The sequence below is a fragment of the Anolis sagrei genome, chromosome 12, assembly GCF_037176765.1.
Source record: "Anolis sagrei isolate rAnoSag1 chromosome 12, rAnoSag1.mat, whole genome shotgun sequence".
Lineage (NCBI taxonomy): Eukaryota > Metazoa > Chordata > Lepidosauria > Squamata > Dactyloidae > Anolis > Anolis sagrei.
In genome coordinates this window covers 3,421,347-3,438,286 of record NC_090032.1, presented here as the reverse complement: position 1 = coordinate 3,438,286, position 16,940 = coordinate 3,421,347, and the positions used below count along the sequence as shown (strand labels likewise).

General features: G+C 45.8%; 1 protein-coding gene across 1 annotated transcript; it reads right to left on the bottom strand.

Annotated features, from left to right (window-relative positions):
* Positions 1–1,080: 1,080 nt before the first annotated feature.
* On the bottom strand, positions 1,081–12,851 carry LOC132764215 (uncharacterized). Its single transcript, XM_060758109.2, has 2 exons — positions 12,823–12,851; positions 1,081–4,595 (listed from the first exon to the last, which is right to left on the bottom strand). Exon 2 carries the CDS (start codon positions 4,560–4,562, stop codon positions 2,697–2,699), a length of 1,866 nt encoding a protein of 621 aa, XP_060614092.2. The 5' UTR covers positions 4,563–4,595; positions 12,823–12,851; the 3' UTR covers positions 1,081–2,696.
* Positions 12,852–16,940: the final 4,089 nt, after the last annotated feature.

Here is a 16,940-nt window from a genome sequence, read left to right as displayed (position 1 = left end):
GTTGGACTGGATGGCCCAGAAGGTCTCTTCCAACTCTTTGATTCTATGATTCTAGTGGGAACTAGAGCTGTTTGTGGAGGTAGAAGCTTGTATGTGTAAGTGGATACCCCAGCCACAGAAACACACACACACATACATATTTTCACTTTTATTATGTGTATAGATTTCAGAATAACAGGAATTATCAGCTGCATCCAAGGAGCATCCACAGAAAGGTGAACTAGAAGTACAGCAAGGTCATTGTGGTGCGATGTATTGTTTTCCATTGTGAAGTACACCATGATCTCCAGTGCAGCCATCATGTGGAAGTACACCCATTAATATCAGCTTCTTTCCCATAATTACCTTAATTATATTCACAGTAAAAAAGGAGGCAACCTTAGACCCAATTACCAAGAAACCACTGACTGAGTCCAATAACTGACTTTCATCCCTTTGATGGTTAATGGTACAGTAGAAAAATACGAGGGTTGAATGAAAAGTAATGCCTCCACCTTTGTTACTTGGGTCTGGATGGGAACATTTTGATAAATCAAACGCAGAAATAATCCTTAGAACAGTGTTTCTCAACCTGGGGGTCGGGACCCCTGAGGGGGTCGCGAAGGGGTGTCAGAGGGGTCGCCAAAGACCACCAGAAAACACAGTATTTTCTGTTGGTCATGGGGGTTCTGTGTGGGAAGTTTGGCCCAATTCTATCATTGGTGGGGTTCAGAACGCTCCTTGATTGTAGGTGAACTATAAATCCCAGTACTGACAACTCCCAAATGTCAACGTCTATTTTCCTCAAGCCCCATCAGTGTTCACATTTGGATATATTGAATATCCATGCCAACTTTGGTCCAGATCCATCATTGTTTGAGCCCACAGTGCTTTCTGGATGTAGGCGAACTACAACTCCCAAACCCAAGGTCAATGCCCACCAAACCCTTCCAGTATTTTCTGTTGATCATGGGAGTTCTCTGTGCCAACTTTGGTTCCATTCCATTGTTGGTGGGGTTCAGGATGCTTTTTGTTTACATGTTAACTATAAATCCCAGCAACTACAACTCCCAAATGACAAAATCAATCCCCCCCCCCCCCGCCAACCCCACCAGTATTCAAATTAGGGCATACCGGGTATTTGTGCCAAATTTGCTCCAGTGAATGAAAATACATCCTGCAGATCATTATTTACATGGCGATTCATAATGCTAGGGTTATGGTTGGGGGTCACCACAACATGAGGAACTGTATTAAGGGGTCGCGGCATTAAGAAGGTTGAGAACCACTGCCTTAGAATGTGATCTTTAACTACCACTGTTCACTTTCCCACATAATCACCAGACAATTGGATACATTTCTGCCAACAATGAACAAGTTTTCTGAAGCCATCACGGAAGAAGTTGACATTCTATTTCTACAACCAGCATCTCACAGTTCTCTCATCCTGGGTACCCATCGTGCACAGATCTTCCGATAGCCAAGGAAAGCAACAATGTTACTCACACATAATCACCAGACAATTGGATACATTTCTGCCAACGATGAACAAGTTTTCTGAAGCTGTCACGGAAGAAGTTGACATTCTATTTCCGCAACCAGCGTCTCACAGTTCTCTCCTCCTGGGTACCCATCGTGCACAGATCTTCCAATAGCCAAGGAAAGCAACAATGTTACTCACACATAATCACCAGACAATTGGATACATTTCTGCCAACGATGAACAAGTTTTCTGAAGCCCTCGCGGAAGAAGTTGACACTCTGTTTCCACAACCAGCACCTCACAGTTCTCTCATCCTGGGTACACATCGTGCACAGATCTTCCGATAGCCAAGCAAACCACACATTCTTGTGAAATGCTGATTATGCTTGAAGTTTCTCTCTGAGTGATACAATGATCATCCTGAATCAATCTGTCCACCTTTTGCTTGTGAAACCCGGTGGTTGCTGTCACAGGACATCCAAGTCTTTATTGGTCACGCAAGTCAGATGTTCCCACCTCAACATCTTTAAATTTTCTCGCCCAACGATGCATAGTACTCACATCAACACAATCACCATAAACACCTTGAATTCTCTGATGGATTTCCTTTGGGGTGACACCTTCTACTATCAAGAATTCAATGACTGCATGTTGCTTAAGTTGCATTGACCGATCGTCTGCGCAGGGCTCCATACTTTGCACTTTAACAAAACAACCGTACAATGCTAAGGCTTCCCACCAAAATGTAACTGTAGAGGAGAGTCTCCTGAACAAGCCAGTAACTGCCACATACATTGCTTAAGTCGCATTGACCGACCATCTGTGCAGAGTTCCATACTTTGCACTTTAACAACACAACTGTTCAATGCTAAGGCTTCCCACCAAAATGGAACTGTAGAGGAGAGTCTACAGAACAAGCCAGTACCTGCTGCATACCAGTACTGCCATCTGTTGAGGAGGTGGAGGCATTATTTTTCATTCAACCCTCGAAGTAATAGGACATAGTGCCTTTCATTCAGAGTACATGCAGTTTAAATACAGAAAAAACATAAGAAGACATTATATCTTTTTCTAATTAGAATGTAGATATCAATTAATACAATTTTAACAGAATTCTCATTTCTTTTAATATGGCATTGAAGGAACACACGGATGAGGTATATAACACTGGAAGAGGCGAGGAGGTGGAGAGAAGACATCAGTTGTCTTCTCCGATCCATTTCCCTTTGCTTGCTTACTTGGTGTGGTGTGGCCAATAGATTGGCTGCTTCTTCTGCTGATCTTCAATAGGAGGTGGGCATTTGGGGGCAGATGGGGCTGGAGTTGGCTCCTTGCAGGGACATGGAGTTGGAATGGTGGTTTTGGGAGGTTGCTTGCATGGGGGCTTGCCAGGGCCAGGAACTGACTCTGGTTGTGAACAGCATGGAGACTCCTTGGATGGTGGCTTCTGTTGAGGACATGGAGTTGGCGCAATGTGTGCTGGTGGCACCTTACATGGCTGCTTCTCCTGAGCACAAGGAGCAGGCTCTGGGGTTGGACAACATGGAGACTCCTTAGGTGGCCGTTTCTCTTGAGAACATGGAGTTGGCGCAATGTGTGCTGGTGGCACCTTACATGGCTGCTTCTCCTGAGCACAAGGAGCAGGCTCTGGGGTTGGACAACATGGAGACTCCTTGGGTGGCTGTTTCTCTTGAGAACATGGAGTTGGCGCAATGTGTGCTGGTGGTTCCTTACAATGTGGCTTCTCTTTTGGGCAGCATGGTGTTGGGGCAATCTCTTTGGGTGGTTCTTTGCATGGAGGCTTCTTTTCAGGTACTGGATCTGGACATGGAGTTGGAATGGTCACTATTGGTGTCTCTTTGCATGGCTTCTTCTGCTGAGGAACTGGCTCTTGTGGACAGCATGGAGATTCCTTGGATGGTGGTTGCTGTTGAGGACATGGAGTTGGCACAGCCTCTGCTGGTGTCTCCTTGCATGGTTGCTTCTCCTGAGCACAAGGAACTGGCTCTGGTGTTGGGCAGCATGGAGACTCCTTGGGAGGTGATTTCTGTTGAGGACATGGAGTTGGCTCATTGTGTACTGGTGGCACCTTACATGGCTGCTTCTCCTGAGCGCATGGAGCTGGCTCTGAGGTTGGACAACATGGTGACTCCTTGGATGGTGGTTTCTGTTGAGGACATGGAGTTGGCGCAATGTGTGCTGGTGATTCCTTGCACGGCTGCTTCTCCTGAGCAGAAGGAATTGGCTCGGGCTGTGGACAGCATGGAGATTCCTTGGAAGGTGATTTCTGTTGAGGACATGGAGTTGGCACATTGTGTACTGGTGGCACCTTACATGGTTGCTTTTCTTGAGCACAAGGAGCTGGCTCTGGGGTTGGACAACATGGAGACTCCTTGGATGGTTGTTTCTCTTGAGGGCATGGAACTGGCACAACCTCTGCTGGTGTCTCCTTGCATGGTTGCTTCTCCTGAGCACAAGGAGCTGGCTCCGGTGGTGGGCAGCATGGAGACTCCTTGGTTGGTGCTTTCTGTTGAGGACATGGAGTTGGCACAACCTCTACTGGTGTCTCCTTGCATGGCTGCTTCTGTTGAGGGCTAGGGACTGGCTCTGGTTGTGGACAGCATGGAGACTCCTTGGATGGTGGATTCTGTTGAGGACATGGAGTTGGCACGTGTGCTGGTGCTTCCTTGCATGGCTGCTTCTCCTGAGGAGATGGAGTAGCTTTTGGGCAGCATGGAATTGGGACAATCTCTGTTGGTGGTTCCTTGCATGGAGACTTCTTTTCAGGAGCTGATACTGGATCTGGACATGGAGTTGGAACGGTCACTATTGATGGATGCTTGCCTGGTTCTGATTGTGGACAGCATGGGCTTGGGTCAGCCACTACTGGAGACTCTTTGCAGGGTGGCTTGGGCTGAGGACTTGGAGTTTTCTGAGGCCACATTGCTGGAGGAAATGAGATGCTCTGCTTGCACTGGTGGACCTCTGGAGGAGGTGCATCCACTTGAGGTGGGCATGGTGTTGGCTCTGGAGCTTTCTTGCACAATGCAGGTGGCAAGCTATGTTTTTGCTTGCTCTGGAACTCGTTGTGGGAAGCCATTTTCCTTCTCTTCTAAAATTATGTTCCAAAGAGCTAGGAAAAAGGGATTTAATACAGAGTTGATCAACATGATAAGAAATGTACACACAGCCAAAGAACTTGCATTCTTCTAACCCAGTGGTTCCCAACCTTTTTTTGACCGGGGACCACTTTGACCAGGACCACTTTGACCAGGACCACTTTGACCAGGACCACTTGACCAGGGTCTACTTTGACCAACATTAGTACCAAAAGAGTTATGAATCAGTTTTTGGTCAACTTTAGATTTGGTTTGGTTATTTGGGGTGCTGATTTAGAAATTTGCATTGGATAGACCACATCAGCTCTAGTTTCTGATAAGCCATCTGCTTGTCCACAAATAACCATATTTAATAATCTACAGCTGATGTGGTCTATCCAATGGTAGTAGTAATCTTTTGTGGGTAGTCAACCTCTTCCCTCCTGACATCCCCATTGCCTTGGCATCATAAGAGAATTTCACAAGACCAGTCACTTTCGTTGCGATGTGGTTTCGAGGTGACTGTATAGTAATGGTGAGGCCACGGACCATATTTTCGTTATTGTGGACCACTGGTGGTTTATGGACCACAGGTTGGGAACCACATCTCCACATTGCGCCAACTGCGACTGTACCTCGTGAAGGCGGATCTGGCCAGGGTGGTCCATGCCTTAGTCACCTCCAGATTGGATTACTGTAATGCACTCTATGTGGGGCTGCCCTTGAAAACGGCCCGGAAATTTCAATTGGTCCAACGGGCGGTGGCCAGGTTGTTAACCGGTGCTCCTTACAGACAGAGGTCAACCCTCCTGTTTAAGGAGCTCCACTGGCTGCCTTTCATTTTCCGGTCCCAATTCAAGGTGCAGGTGCTTACCTACAAAGCCCTAAATCAGTGTTTCTCAACCTGGGGGTCGGGACCCCTGGAGGGGTCGCGAGTGGGTGTCAAAGGGGTCACCAAAGACCATCAGAAAACATAGTATTTTCTGGTGGTCATTGGGATTCTGTGTGGGAAGTTTGACCCAATTCTATTGTTCGAGTTCAGAATGCTTTATGATTATAGGTGAACTATCAATCCCAGCAACTACAACTCCCAAATGTCAAGGTCTATTTTACCCAGACTCTACCAGTGTTCACATTTGGGCATACTGAGTATTTGTGCCAAGTTTGGTCCAGATCCACCATTGTTTGAGTCCACAGTGCTCTCTGGATATAGGTGAACTACAACTCCCAAACTCAAGGTCAATGCCCACAAAACCCTTCCAGTGTTTTCTGTTGGTCATGGGAGTTCTTTGTGCCAAGTTCAGTTTAAATCCATTGCTGAGTTCAGAATGCTTTTTGATTATAGGTGAACTATAAATCCCAGCAACTACAACTCCCAAATTACAAAATCAATCCTCCCCCCCCCCCCCCAACCCCACTAGCATTCACATTTGGGCATATTGGGTATTTGTGTTCAATTTAGTCCAGTGAATGAAAATATATCCTGCATATCGAATATTTACATTACAGTTTATAACCGTACCGAAATGACAGGTATCAAGTAGCAACAAAAACAATATTATGGTTGGGGGGTCACCGCAACATATGGAATGGCATTAAGGGGTCACAGCATTAGCAAGGTTGAGAACCACTGCCCTAAATGGTTTGGGACCCGCCTACTTGCGTGACCGCATCTCTGCATACCAACCCACACGATCTCTTCGTTCATCTGGAGAGTCCCTACTTACGATCCCACCTGCATCGCAAGCGCGATTGGTGGGGATGAGGGATAGGGCTTTCCCGGTGGTGGCCCCTCGACTCTGGAACTCTCTCCCTAAGGACATCAGGCAAGCCCCATTGCTGGAATTTTTTAGGAGGAACTTGAATTGAACAGGGTCCACTTTGACCAACATTAGTACCAAAAGAGTTACGAGTCAGGTTTTGGTCAACTTTAGATTTGGTTTGGTTATTTGGGGTGCTGATTTAGGAAATTGCATTGGATAGACCACATCAGCTCTAGTTTCTGATACACCATCTACTTGTCCACAGAAAACCATATTTAATAATCTAGAGCTGATGTGGTCTATCCAATGGTAGTAGTACTCTTTTGTGGGTAGTCAACCTCTCCCCTCCTGACATCCCCGTTGCCTTGGCACCATAAGAGACTTTCACAAGACCAGTCACTTTCATTGCGATGTGGTTTCGAGGCGACTGTATAGTAATGGTGAGGCCGCGGACCATATTTTCGTTATTGTGGACCACTGGTGGTCTATGGACCACAGGTTGGGAACCACATCTCCACATTGCACCAATTATGACCGTACCTCGTGAAGGAGGATCTGGCCAGGGTGGTCCATGCCTCAGTCACCTCCAGATTGGATTACTGTAATGCACTCTACGTGGGGCTGCCCTTGAAAACGGCCCGGAAATGTCAATTGGTCCAACGGGCGGTGGCCAGGTTGTTAACCCGTGAGGTCAACCCTCCTGTTTAAGGAGCTCCACTGGCTGCCTTTCATTTTCCAGTCCCAACTCAAGGTGCAGGTGCTTAAATGGTTTGGGACACGCCTACTTGCGTGACCACATCTCGCATACGAACCCACACGATCTCTTCGTTCATCTGGAGAGTCCCTACTTACGATCCCACCTGCATCGCAAGCACGATTGGTGGGGACGAGGGATAGGGCTTTCTCGGTGGTGGCCCCTCAACTCTGGAACTCTCTCCCTAAGGATATCAGGCAAGCCCCATTGCTGGAATTTTTTAGGAGGAACTTGAATTGAATAGGGTCCACTTTGACCAACATTAGTACCAAAAGAGTTACGAGTCAGGTTTTGGTCAACTTTAGATTTGGTTTGGTTATTTGGGGTGCTGATTTAGAAAATTGCATTGGATAGACCACATCGGCTCTAGTTTCTGATACACCATCTACTTGTCCACAGAAAACCATATTTAATAACCCAGAGCTGATGTGGTCTATCCAATGGTAGTAGTAATCTTTTGTGGGTAGTCAACCTCTCCCTTCCTGACATCCCCATTGCCTTGGCACCATAAGAGACTTTCACAAGACCAGTCACTTTCGTTGCCATGTGGTTTCGAGGCGACTGTATAGTAATGGTGAGGCTGCGGACAATATTTTCGTTATTGCGGACCACTGGTGGTCTATGGACCACAGGTTGGGAACCACATCTCCACATTGAAAATTGATTTATCCAACTTATTAAAATCCAAATAATGTTTTATATGCCATGTGCAATTGAAAAGGAAGTGATTAACGCATATTTTGAATCCACCAGCCAATCAATAAACACATACCATTTTTTCCCATGGACGCTTTGAAGGAATGCTTTGACTTTGAAATATGCATATGAGAAAAATTAAGCAGATGAAATCTTCCACTCCCTTGTGGGAGTTTAAAAATGACTTATTGGCAGTTTTTTAATTGGCTGTTTTATATGCCCGGCGTTTTAGTAATTGGAAGGGGAACAATCGACAAATATTTAAAACCAATTGATCAACAAATACAATATTTGTTTGCATTTTTTTATAAGAAACCGAGCTCAATCTATTTTTCCTAACAGAAGCTTTGAAGCATAGTTTGAATATGGAAATATGCAGATCAGAAATTCTCCATTTGTTTGCATTGCGAAAAAAAAATTCCATAATGGAGAGTGCCTTCCTGTTGAATAGCTTGTAAGTTCAGGAACACATCAGATGAAAAAAAAATATGAGTTGCAACCCCAGTATATATCAGTGGAAAGACAAATGAATGAATAAGCGTTGAGAGGAGTGAAGCATTTAAATATCTGAGAATATTTTGTGTGTGCATCTGCACTATAGAAATAATACAGTTTGGTATCACTTCAGCTGCCATGGCTCATGGAATCATAGAATCAAAGAGTTGGAAGAGACCTCCTGGGCCATCCAGTCCAACCCCATTCTGCCAAGAAGCAGGAACATTGCATTCAAATCACCCCTGACAGATGGCCATCCAGCCTCTGTTTCAAAGCTTCCAAAGAAGGAGCCTCCACCACACTCTGGGGCAGAGAGTTCCACTGCTGAATGGCTCTCACAGTCAGGAAGTTCTTCCTCATGTTCAGGTGGAATCTCCTCCCTTGTAGTTTGAAGCCATTGTTCCATTGCGTCCTAGTCTCCAAGGAAGCAGAAAACAAGCTTGCTCCCTCCTCCTCCCTGTGGCTTCCTCTCACATATTTATACATGGCTATCCTATCTCCTCTCATCCTTCTCTTCTTCAGGCTAAACATGCCTAGTTCCCTAAGCCGCTCCTCATAGGGCTTGTTCACCAGACCCTTTATCATTTGAGTCGCCCTCCTCTGGACACATTCCAGCTTGTCAATATCTCTCTTGAATTGTGGTGCCCAGAATTGGACACAATATTCCAGGTGTGGTCTAACCAAAGGGATGAGATCCTGGAAGTTGTAATTTGACAAAGCCTACACTGCTCAAGAGTGATGGTGCTTCACCAAACTCCAAGTCCCATGATTCCATAGCGTTTGAGCCATGGCACTTTAAGTGGTATCAAATCACATTCGTTCTACAGCAGTGGTTCTCAATATGTGGGTCCCCAGGTGTTTTGGTCTACAACTCCCAGAAATCCCACCCAAAATATCTGGGAGTTAAAGGCCAAAACATCTGGGCACCCAAAGGATGAGAACCACTGTTCTACAATAGACATGGTTAGGTTCAGTTGGAATCTTCGTAATTCGGAATAAATTCGGAAAGATTTGCTTTTTGAAGCGATTTCGAAGTTTTTAAGGAAACCGGAAGTCCCTTTGCCCTTCTGAAGCTTTTTCCGCCATTTCTTTTCCGAAGACGCTTCCTTCTTGGGAGAAGAGCAATGTCCAGTCTCGATAAAATAGTGAAGAGTAGAGACATCAGACTGGCAACCAAGATCCATTGCCTGGTCAAAGCCATGGTCTTCCCTGTAGTCACCTACGGAGGTGAAAGCTGGACCTTAGGGAAGGCTGAGCGAAGGAAGAGAGATGCTTTTGAGCTGTGGTGTTGGAGGAAAGTTCTGAGAGTGCCTTGGACTGCGAGAAGATCCAACCAGTCCATCCTCCAGGAAATAAAGCCCGACTGCTCACTGGAGGGAAGGAGACTAGAGACAAAGTTGAAGTCCTTTGGCCACATCATGAGGAGACAGCAAAGCCCGGAGAAGGAAATGATGCTGGGGAAAGTGGAAGGTAAAAGGAAGAGGGGCCGACCAAGGGCAAGATGGAGGGATGGCATCCTTGAAGGGACTGGACTGACCTTGAAGGAGCTGGGGGTGGTGACGGCCGACAGGGAGCTCTGGCGTGGGCTGGTCCATGAGGTCACAAAGAGTTGGAGATGACTGAACGAATGAACAACAACAAAGTGCATCGGAAATGATTCAGCGTTTCCCCACTTCTGGTCCCTGGCCTTGGCTCAAGCGGATGAATTTCCTCTTTCTCTCCTCTCTCCTCGCTACTGCCTCTGGCAAGCGTTTTAAAACAGAGGGGTGAATTTCCTCTCTCTCTCCTCTGAGTGCTTCACCGGCCCCTGAGCATGCTCTCTCAGCCCTCTTTCCCCCACACGCTTGCCAATGCTGGGGCGCCTCTCTCTACCAGCATTGGGAATTGCGTGTGGGAAGAGGCCCTGGGAGCTCGCATCCAGGGGCTGTGCTCCACTAGCGAGTGTGCCCACCGCTGCTTCCCGCCTCCTTCCTCATGCTTCTTCCATCCTTCCTGGGCCCAGCTGGGGCCCAATGGAGTGTCTGGCCTATGTCACGCCACTCCTGAAGATCGCCTTTGGGGTCCTCCCTCATGCTGGCCTGCACTGGGCATGGAGGATGCAGAGGGCACAGCGGGGAGGAGGACCTCCACTAACAGTGATCTGCCTGCCTTCCTTCCTGCCTAAACTTCTGGGCCAGGAAGTGGAAATTATTATTATTATTATTATTATTATTATTATTATTATTATTATTGTCATGGTTGGTCCTGAAAAGGTCCGTTGGTTGTTTTGCTTGCTTGCTTGCATGCTGGTCACTTCTGTGGCGAGAGAATCAGCCGTCTACGAAGACGTTGCCCAGGGGATGTCTTGCGATCCTGCGAGGAGGCTTCTCTCAAGTAGCAGCCAATAATGAAAGGACCAAGGCAGAGACATCTCCAGCTCATCCTCTGTTTGGGTATCAGCCAGCATGTCAATGACTTAAATCTAGAAATAGTTTTCTAAGATTTACAGAGACACTCTCTAGAACACCTCAGCAAGCGAGAGTCCAAAAGTGGCAGGCTCAAACCCAGAACCTCAACCAATGGCTGATACCAAATGAGAGACTCCCCCCTGGGCACACAGAAGACTGGGCGACTTGGAAGGCGCTGCACAGACTGCGCTCTGGCACCACGAAATGCAGAGCCAACCTTCAGAAATGGGGCTACAAAGTGGAATCCTTGACATGCGAGTGTGGAGAAGGGCAAACCACTGACCACCTGCTGCAATGCACCCTGAGCCCTGCCACATGCACAATGGAGGACTTCCTTGCAGCAACACCAGAGGCACTTCAAGTGGCCAGCTACTGGTCAAAGGACATTTAACCAACTACCAAACTCACAAATGCTGTATTTTATCTGTTTGTTTGCTTTGTTCTGTTAGAAATGTAATATAATTGACTGGTTGATCTGACACGACAAATAAAATATTACTACTACTACTACTACTACTACTACTACTATTATTATTGAGGCTGGGTAGAGGAATGGTTAGATAAGATTTGGGACGTGAAAGATATGGACAAATTAACTTACTACTTGAGAGATTATACCGGAACACCCATAAGAAGAACAGATTGGAACTATTCAAAGACTTTATGAAGAATTATAGAGAACATGGACGTACCAACGCCATGTCGGAATCTTAATAGTTAATAAATAGGAGAAAAGAAAATCAGATTTATTCTGACGAAGTGATTTGAGAGTAAAACTATCAGGAAGATGAGCCGCAAGAAGAACAAGGGTAGAAGTAAATAGAAGATGAAGACTATAACGTCGAGAAGATTGGGAAGCCGACTCACCCCCCCTTCCTATTTTACCTTTTCTTCCCTTAACCCTAGATCCTGATTTTAACCCCCCCCCCTCTTCCCTATACCGCCCCGCCCCGTTCCCGTTCCCATATCTACTAGGCTTGGGTAACCACGGAAAAATTTGGTTCTAAACTCGTTTTGTTTTTAGGGGGCCCTTGCGTTTCGTTTCTTTTAATAATTCCGAAATTTTCCTTTTAAAAATTTCGAAATATATGAAATTTCGTAAAATTACGAATCGATTCGTCAATGGCAGACGCGACTGCGCAATATGCTAAAAAAACTTCCAAATGGGACAGGGGGAACTTCTGAAGCTTCCCTCTCCCTCTGTTGTTGACTGTTGGTGTGATAAAACAAACAACAACTATAAAACTTGCACCAGAAATGCGAAAATAAGTACGAAATAATTACGAAATAATTACGAAATAAATTGAAAAAAATGTTTCGAATCTAATTTACTCCTCACACTATTCCTGCATGGCTCAATATTGGATCGTAAGCTAATTTAAATACAAATTAATAATGAATTACGAAATTAACGAACGAAACCGCCCAAGCCTACTCCTCACAATGAAAGGAGGAGACCACCTTGAGGTCAATGAGGTGATGAATTAGAGATGGATGTTAGTCCAAAAGCTCTCCATGGTACAAAACATTCCCCAAATAGATTCAGCACCATGGAGAGCTCACGTTGCATCCCCAAGCGGATTGAAGGCTATGTAGAGATGGAAGTCCCCAACCTCTACTGGTTCTTCTCACCCATCTCCTTCTGGAAGTGGAATAATCCAGCCAATCAATACTCACAACGAAAGGAGGAGACCACCTTGACGTCAATGAGGTGATGAATTGGAGATGGATGTTAACCCAAAAGCTCTCCATGATGCAAAACATTCCCCAAATAGATTCAGCACCATGGAGAGCTCACGTTGCATCCCCAAGCGGATTGAAGGTTATGTAGAGATGGAAGTCCCCAACATCTACTGGTTCTTCTCACCAAATATCCTTCTGGAAGTGGAATAATCCAGCCAATCAATAATCAATTCAAAAAACCATTGATTCTCTTTTGATAGATCAATGGAAATTGATTTATTCAGAGATACTTAACCACAACTACTATGAGCCATGACAACTACTATGAGCCATGACTTAACCACAACTACTAGCCATGACTTTGCCCACTATGATCCCTGACAAACCACGAGATGTTTCCTCAAGCCAGTCGAAAGAGACTTACCCAATTGGTTGTGATGAAGGAATTCTGTGGCTCCGGGAATGGCAAAAGCCTTTTATACAGTCCTCCAATCCCTCCCACAGATAGTGTGTGTAAATGCAGATGACACTGATATTTCACAACCGATATGCATCACGTCTGTCTTCCTTGCCTCTGGAAGGAAACTCCCTTCTTGGGCTCCATCCTAATGATGGCTGCAGGCGATTTATGCCAACCTTTCCTTCGTTAACATACCCGGAGAGATTCTACAAACAGGAGCCCTGAAAACTATTCCGGGGGATTTTTCTTCCAATTTTGTCGAATAGCTAGAAGAACAACGGGAATTGGGTTATCATATGGTTCAATATGTTAAAGGTTCAAAATATTGGGAGAAATGGAAGAATTGGTGTTATTATTTGAGTTCCCCAAAGTGTGACACTGTGTGATTAACTCTCTCCTTGCTCCAGGATAGCAAAAAATTCGACGTAGCTCAGAGATAAATCTCCAAACATACATGATTTGCCAGGAATCTGTTTAGGAAGAGTTATAATGTGCCATCTATCTACTAAGGATGAACTTCTTGGTTTCTTTCATCCTTGTATGTGAGAACAGATAATTCCAACGGTTTTTGCTGGTCTCCATCACGGATCACCTTCAATGCCAGCTTGACCAGGGCGGGTCAGTGCTGCTTGTGTTATTGGATCTCACAGCAGCATTTGACACAGTCGACCACAATCTTTTGACCCACCGCCTTGCTGTTGCTGGAGTCAGGGGGAGAGCTTTGAACTGGCTGTCCTCCTTTCTTCACAACCATGGACAGCGAGTGGAGAGGGGAGGCCTGGTCTCTGAGAGGTCCCCTCTACCTTGTGGGGTTCCTCAGGGGGCCATTCTCTCCCCTCTGTTGTTTAACATCTATATGTGACCACTTACTCAGCTGGTTCGAGGTTTTGGGCTGGAGTGTTACCAGTACGCTGATGACACTCAGCCGGTGCTGAAGATGGAAGGCCGACCGGACTCTGTACCCGATTATTTCCATCAGTGCCTCATTGAGGTCGTGACTGGATGGCTGCGTGCCAGCAGGTTGAGGGTGAATCCGTCAAAGATGGAGATCCTATGGCTGGGTCGACCAGGCAGTGGGGACATCCAGCTGCCTACCCTGGATGGTGAGGCGCTACGCCCGTCATTGTTGGTCACAAGTCTGGGAGTCCTTTTGGACCCTCTGTTGACGATGGAGGCCCAGGTCTCTCTCCGCCGTGAGCAGAACCGCCTTCTTTCACCTGCGGCAGGCTAGACGGCTGGCCCCCTCCCTGTCCAGGGATGACCTAGCTATGGTGATCCAGGCTACGGTCATCTCAAGACTGGACTACTGTAACGCCCTCTACATTGGCCTTCCTCTGTCCGTGATCCGGAAGCTCAAGTTGGTACAAAATGCAGCTGCTGGGCTTCTTGCGGGAATTCCAATGAGATGCCACATCACTCCAATCTTTCGGCAGCTGCATTGGTTACCAATTGAGCACCGGATCACTTTCAAAGGGATGGTACTCACCTTTAAGGCCTTGCATGGTCTGGGGCCGATGTACCTGAGGGACCGCCTCACCCCCTCCCAACCCCAGAGATCCCTCTGTTCTGAGGACCAAGATCTATTGGAAGTCCCCAGTGTCAAGACCTTGCGTCTAGCAGCAACCAGACGCAGAGCCTTCACAGCAGTGGCACCATCACTCTGGAATACTCTGCCACCTGAAGTCCGAGCCTTGCGGGACTTATCAGCTTTCTGCAGGGCATGTAAGACAGATCTGTTTCGACGGGCTTTTGATCTCTGATATTGCTGTTTTTAAATTGTTTTAAATTGTTTTAAAATTGTGTTCGATTTTAGCCTGTTCTTGTAAGCCGTAGGTTTTTTTGGGCTTTATGGCCATGTTCTGTAGAGGCATCTTCTCCTGATGTTTCGCCTGCATCTATGGCAAGCATCCTCAGAGGTTGTGAGGTCTTTATTTTATTGTATCATATGACTGCTGGTATTCTTTACCTTACTAAATCGAAGTCCCTTCCAACTTTCTGATTCTCTACAAACTAAGAGTAGATTGAGAACTTTAGATATATTGGCTATTCCGGATCAGTCGAGATGTAGGTTTTGGGTTCCCTGACATTGTAGCAACTGGTTGGTTGGCCATATTTTGATGGTCTTTGGTCAGCTTATAGGAACTGTGAACAACTGTTCCTTCAACTAAGATTCACCTTCCACTTCCCAGTTTTTGGTCCTCTAGATGTTTGATACTTCAACTAGAGGACCAAAGGTTAAGAATGGCTATATTAAGATGAAGGTGACTCCTAATTGTAGAAACATATGTTCAAAGTTCTTATAAGATGACTGAAGACCACAAAAAATATATCAGAAATCCAACTAGTTTGGCCAACTGTCAGGAATTCTGGGAGCTGAAGTCCAAAACATCCAAAGGACAAAAGGTTGGGACCATAGCTCTGGGTGATACACTCCAGAGAAGAGTTCTCAGCTGTTAGTCCTCCAGATGTTTTGGACATCATCTCTTAGAAGTCGCAACTAATATGACCAATCCTCAAGATTTCTGAGAGTTGAATTCCCAAACTTCTGGAGGACCAAAGGTTGAGGACCATAGCTCTATATTAATGGTTCTCAACCTGTGGGTCCCTAGATGTTTTGGCCTTCAACTCCCAGAAATCCTAACAATTGGTAAACTGGCTGTGATTTCTGGGAGTTGTAGGCCAAAATACCTGGGGACCCACAGATTGAGAACCACTGCTCTAGATGATTTCATCCTCCAGAAGTCTCAGGAGACATTATCAATGCGGAGGAATTCTGAGAGTTGAATTCCAAAACTTCCTGAGGACTAAAGTTTGCCATATTAGATCATCATCATTGTATAGGGATTGATAGACTAGATGGATAAATGAGATTGAGAGAAGGAAGTAGAAGGAGATGTTTCTCAATTTTAGAGCTTGGGCATCCAATGAGACAATGGCTAGAAGTTCTTCCTAACTAAAGTAGATCCCATCAATACATGAACTCCATCTTGGTATTGACTCACCGTTCAACAATTGCTCCAATGGGCTTACTCTAGTTGAGGGTCACCAATCTATTTTGGATCAACAAGGCCAAGAGAAAGCACTTCTTTGGGCAACAGACACTAGTACAGTTACAAGATTTGTTATGACAAGATTTAGTGACCGCCATAAGCTTTTAGAGAGGATTAGATTAATCCTCATGGGAGGTGGCTCTATCAATCACTGAGAATAATGCAGTAGCTAAATGAAGATGTCTGCACCAGATGTTAATGCCAAATAACAAAGGTGGGACATCCATTTCATGCCCTAGTCACGACCTCTTTGAGGGATCAGACCAGACACCAATGAACACAAAATAGTCAACAAGAACAGAAGTGAGCAGAACATATCTTGAGGTCTTTCAGCAGATATGTGGCCAGTTTGCATGAAATTAACAAGACTTACACATACCAACAGCATTTCAAATGTCTAAATTAGAGTCTGTAATAATTTGGGTGTAGATCCTTATTTGAATACTAAGGTCATCAGGTCTATGGGGTTCATTTGGCTTCACCCAAGCCACCAAACCTTCTACAAAACAGGAGCTTTTTTGTTGAGTTCCAGGGCCAGAGAAGCAGATGGCGGAAACAGAAGAATAGCTTGCCTCAGGGGAGCGTGCTTGCTCCATCCATGTTCAACATCTACACAAATGACCGGCCACTGCCAGACGGGATGGAGAGTTTCATCTATGCTGACGATTGTGCCATTACTGCTCAAGCAGGGAGCTTTGAGATGGTTGAACAGAAGCTCTCTGAAGCTCTAGGTGCTCTAACTGCCTATTACAGGGAAAACCAACTGATCCCTAATCCATCTAAAACACAGACATGTGCCTTTCATCTTAAGAACAGACAAGCATCCCGAGCTCTGAGGATTATTACCTGGGAAGGAATCCCACTGGAGCATTGCAGCGCACCCAAATACCTGGAAGTCACTCTGGACCTCTGACCTACAAGAAGCACTGCCTGAACATCAAGCAAAAAGTGGGTGCTAGAAACAATATCATACGAAAGCAGACTGGCACAACCTGGGGATCACAACCAGATACAGTGAAGACATCTGCCCTT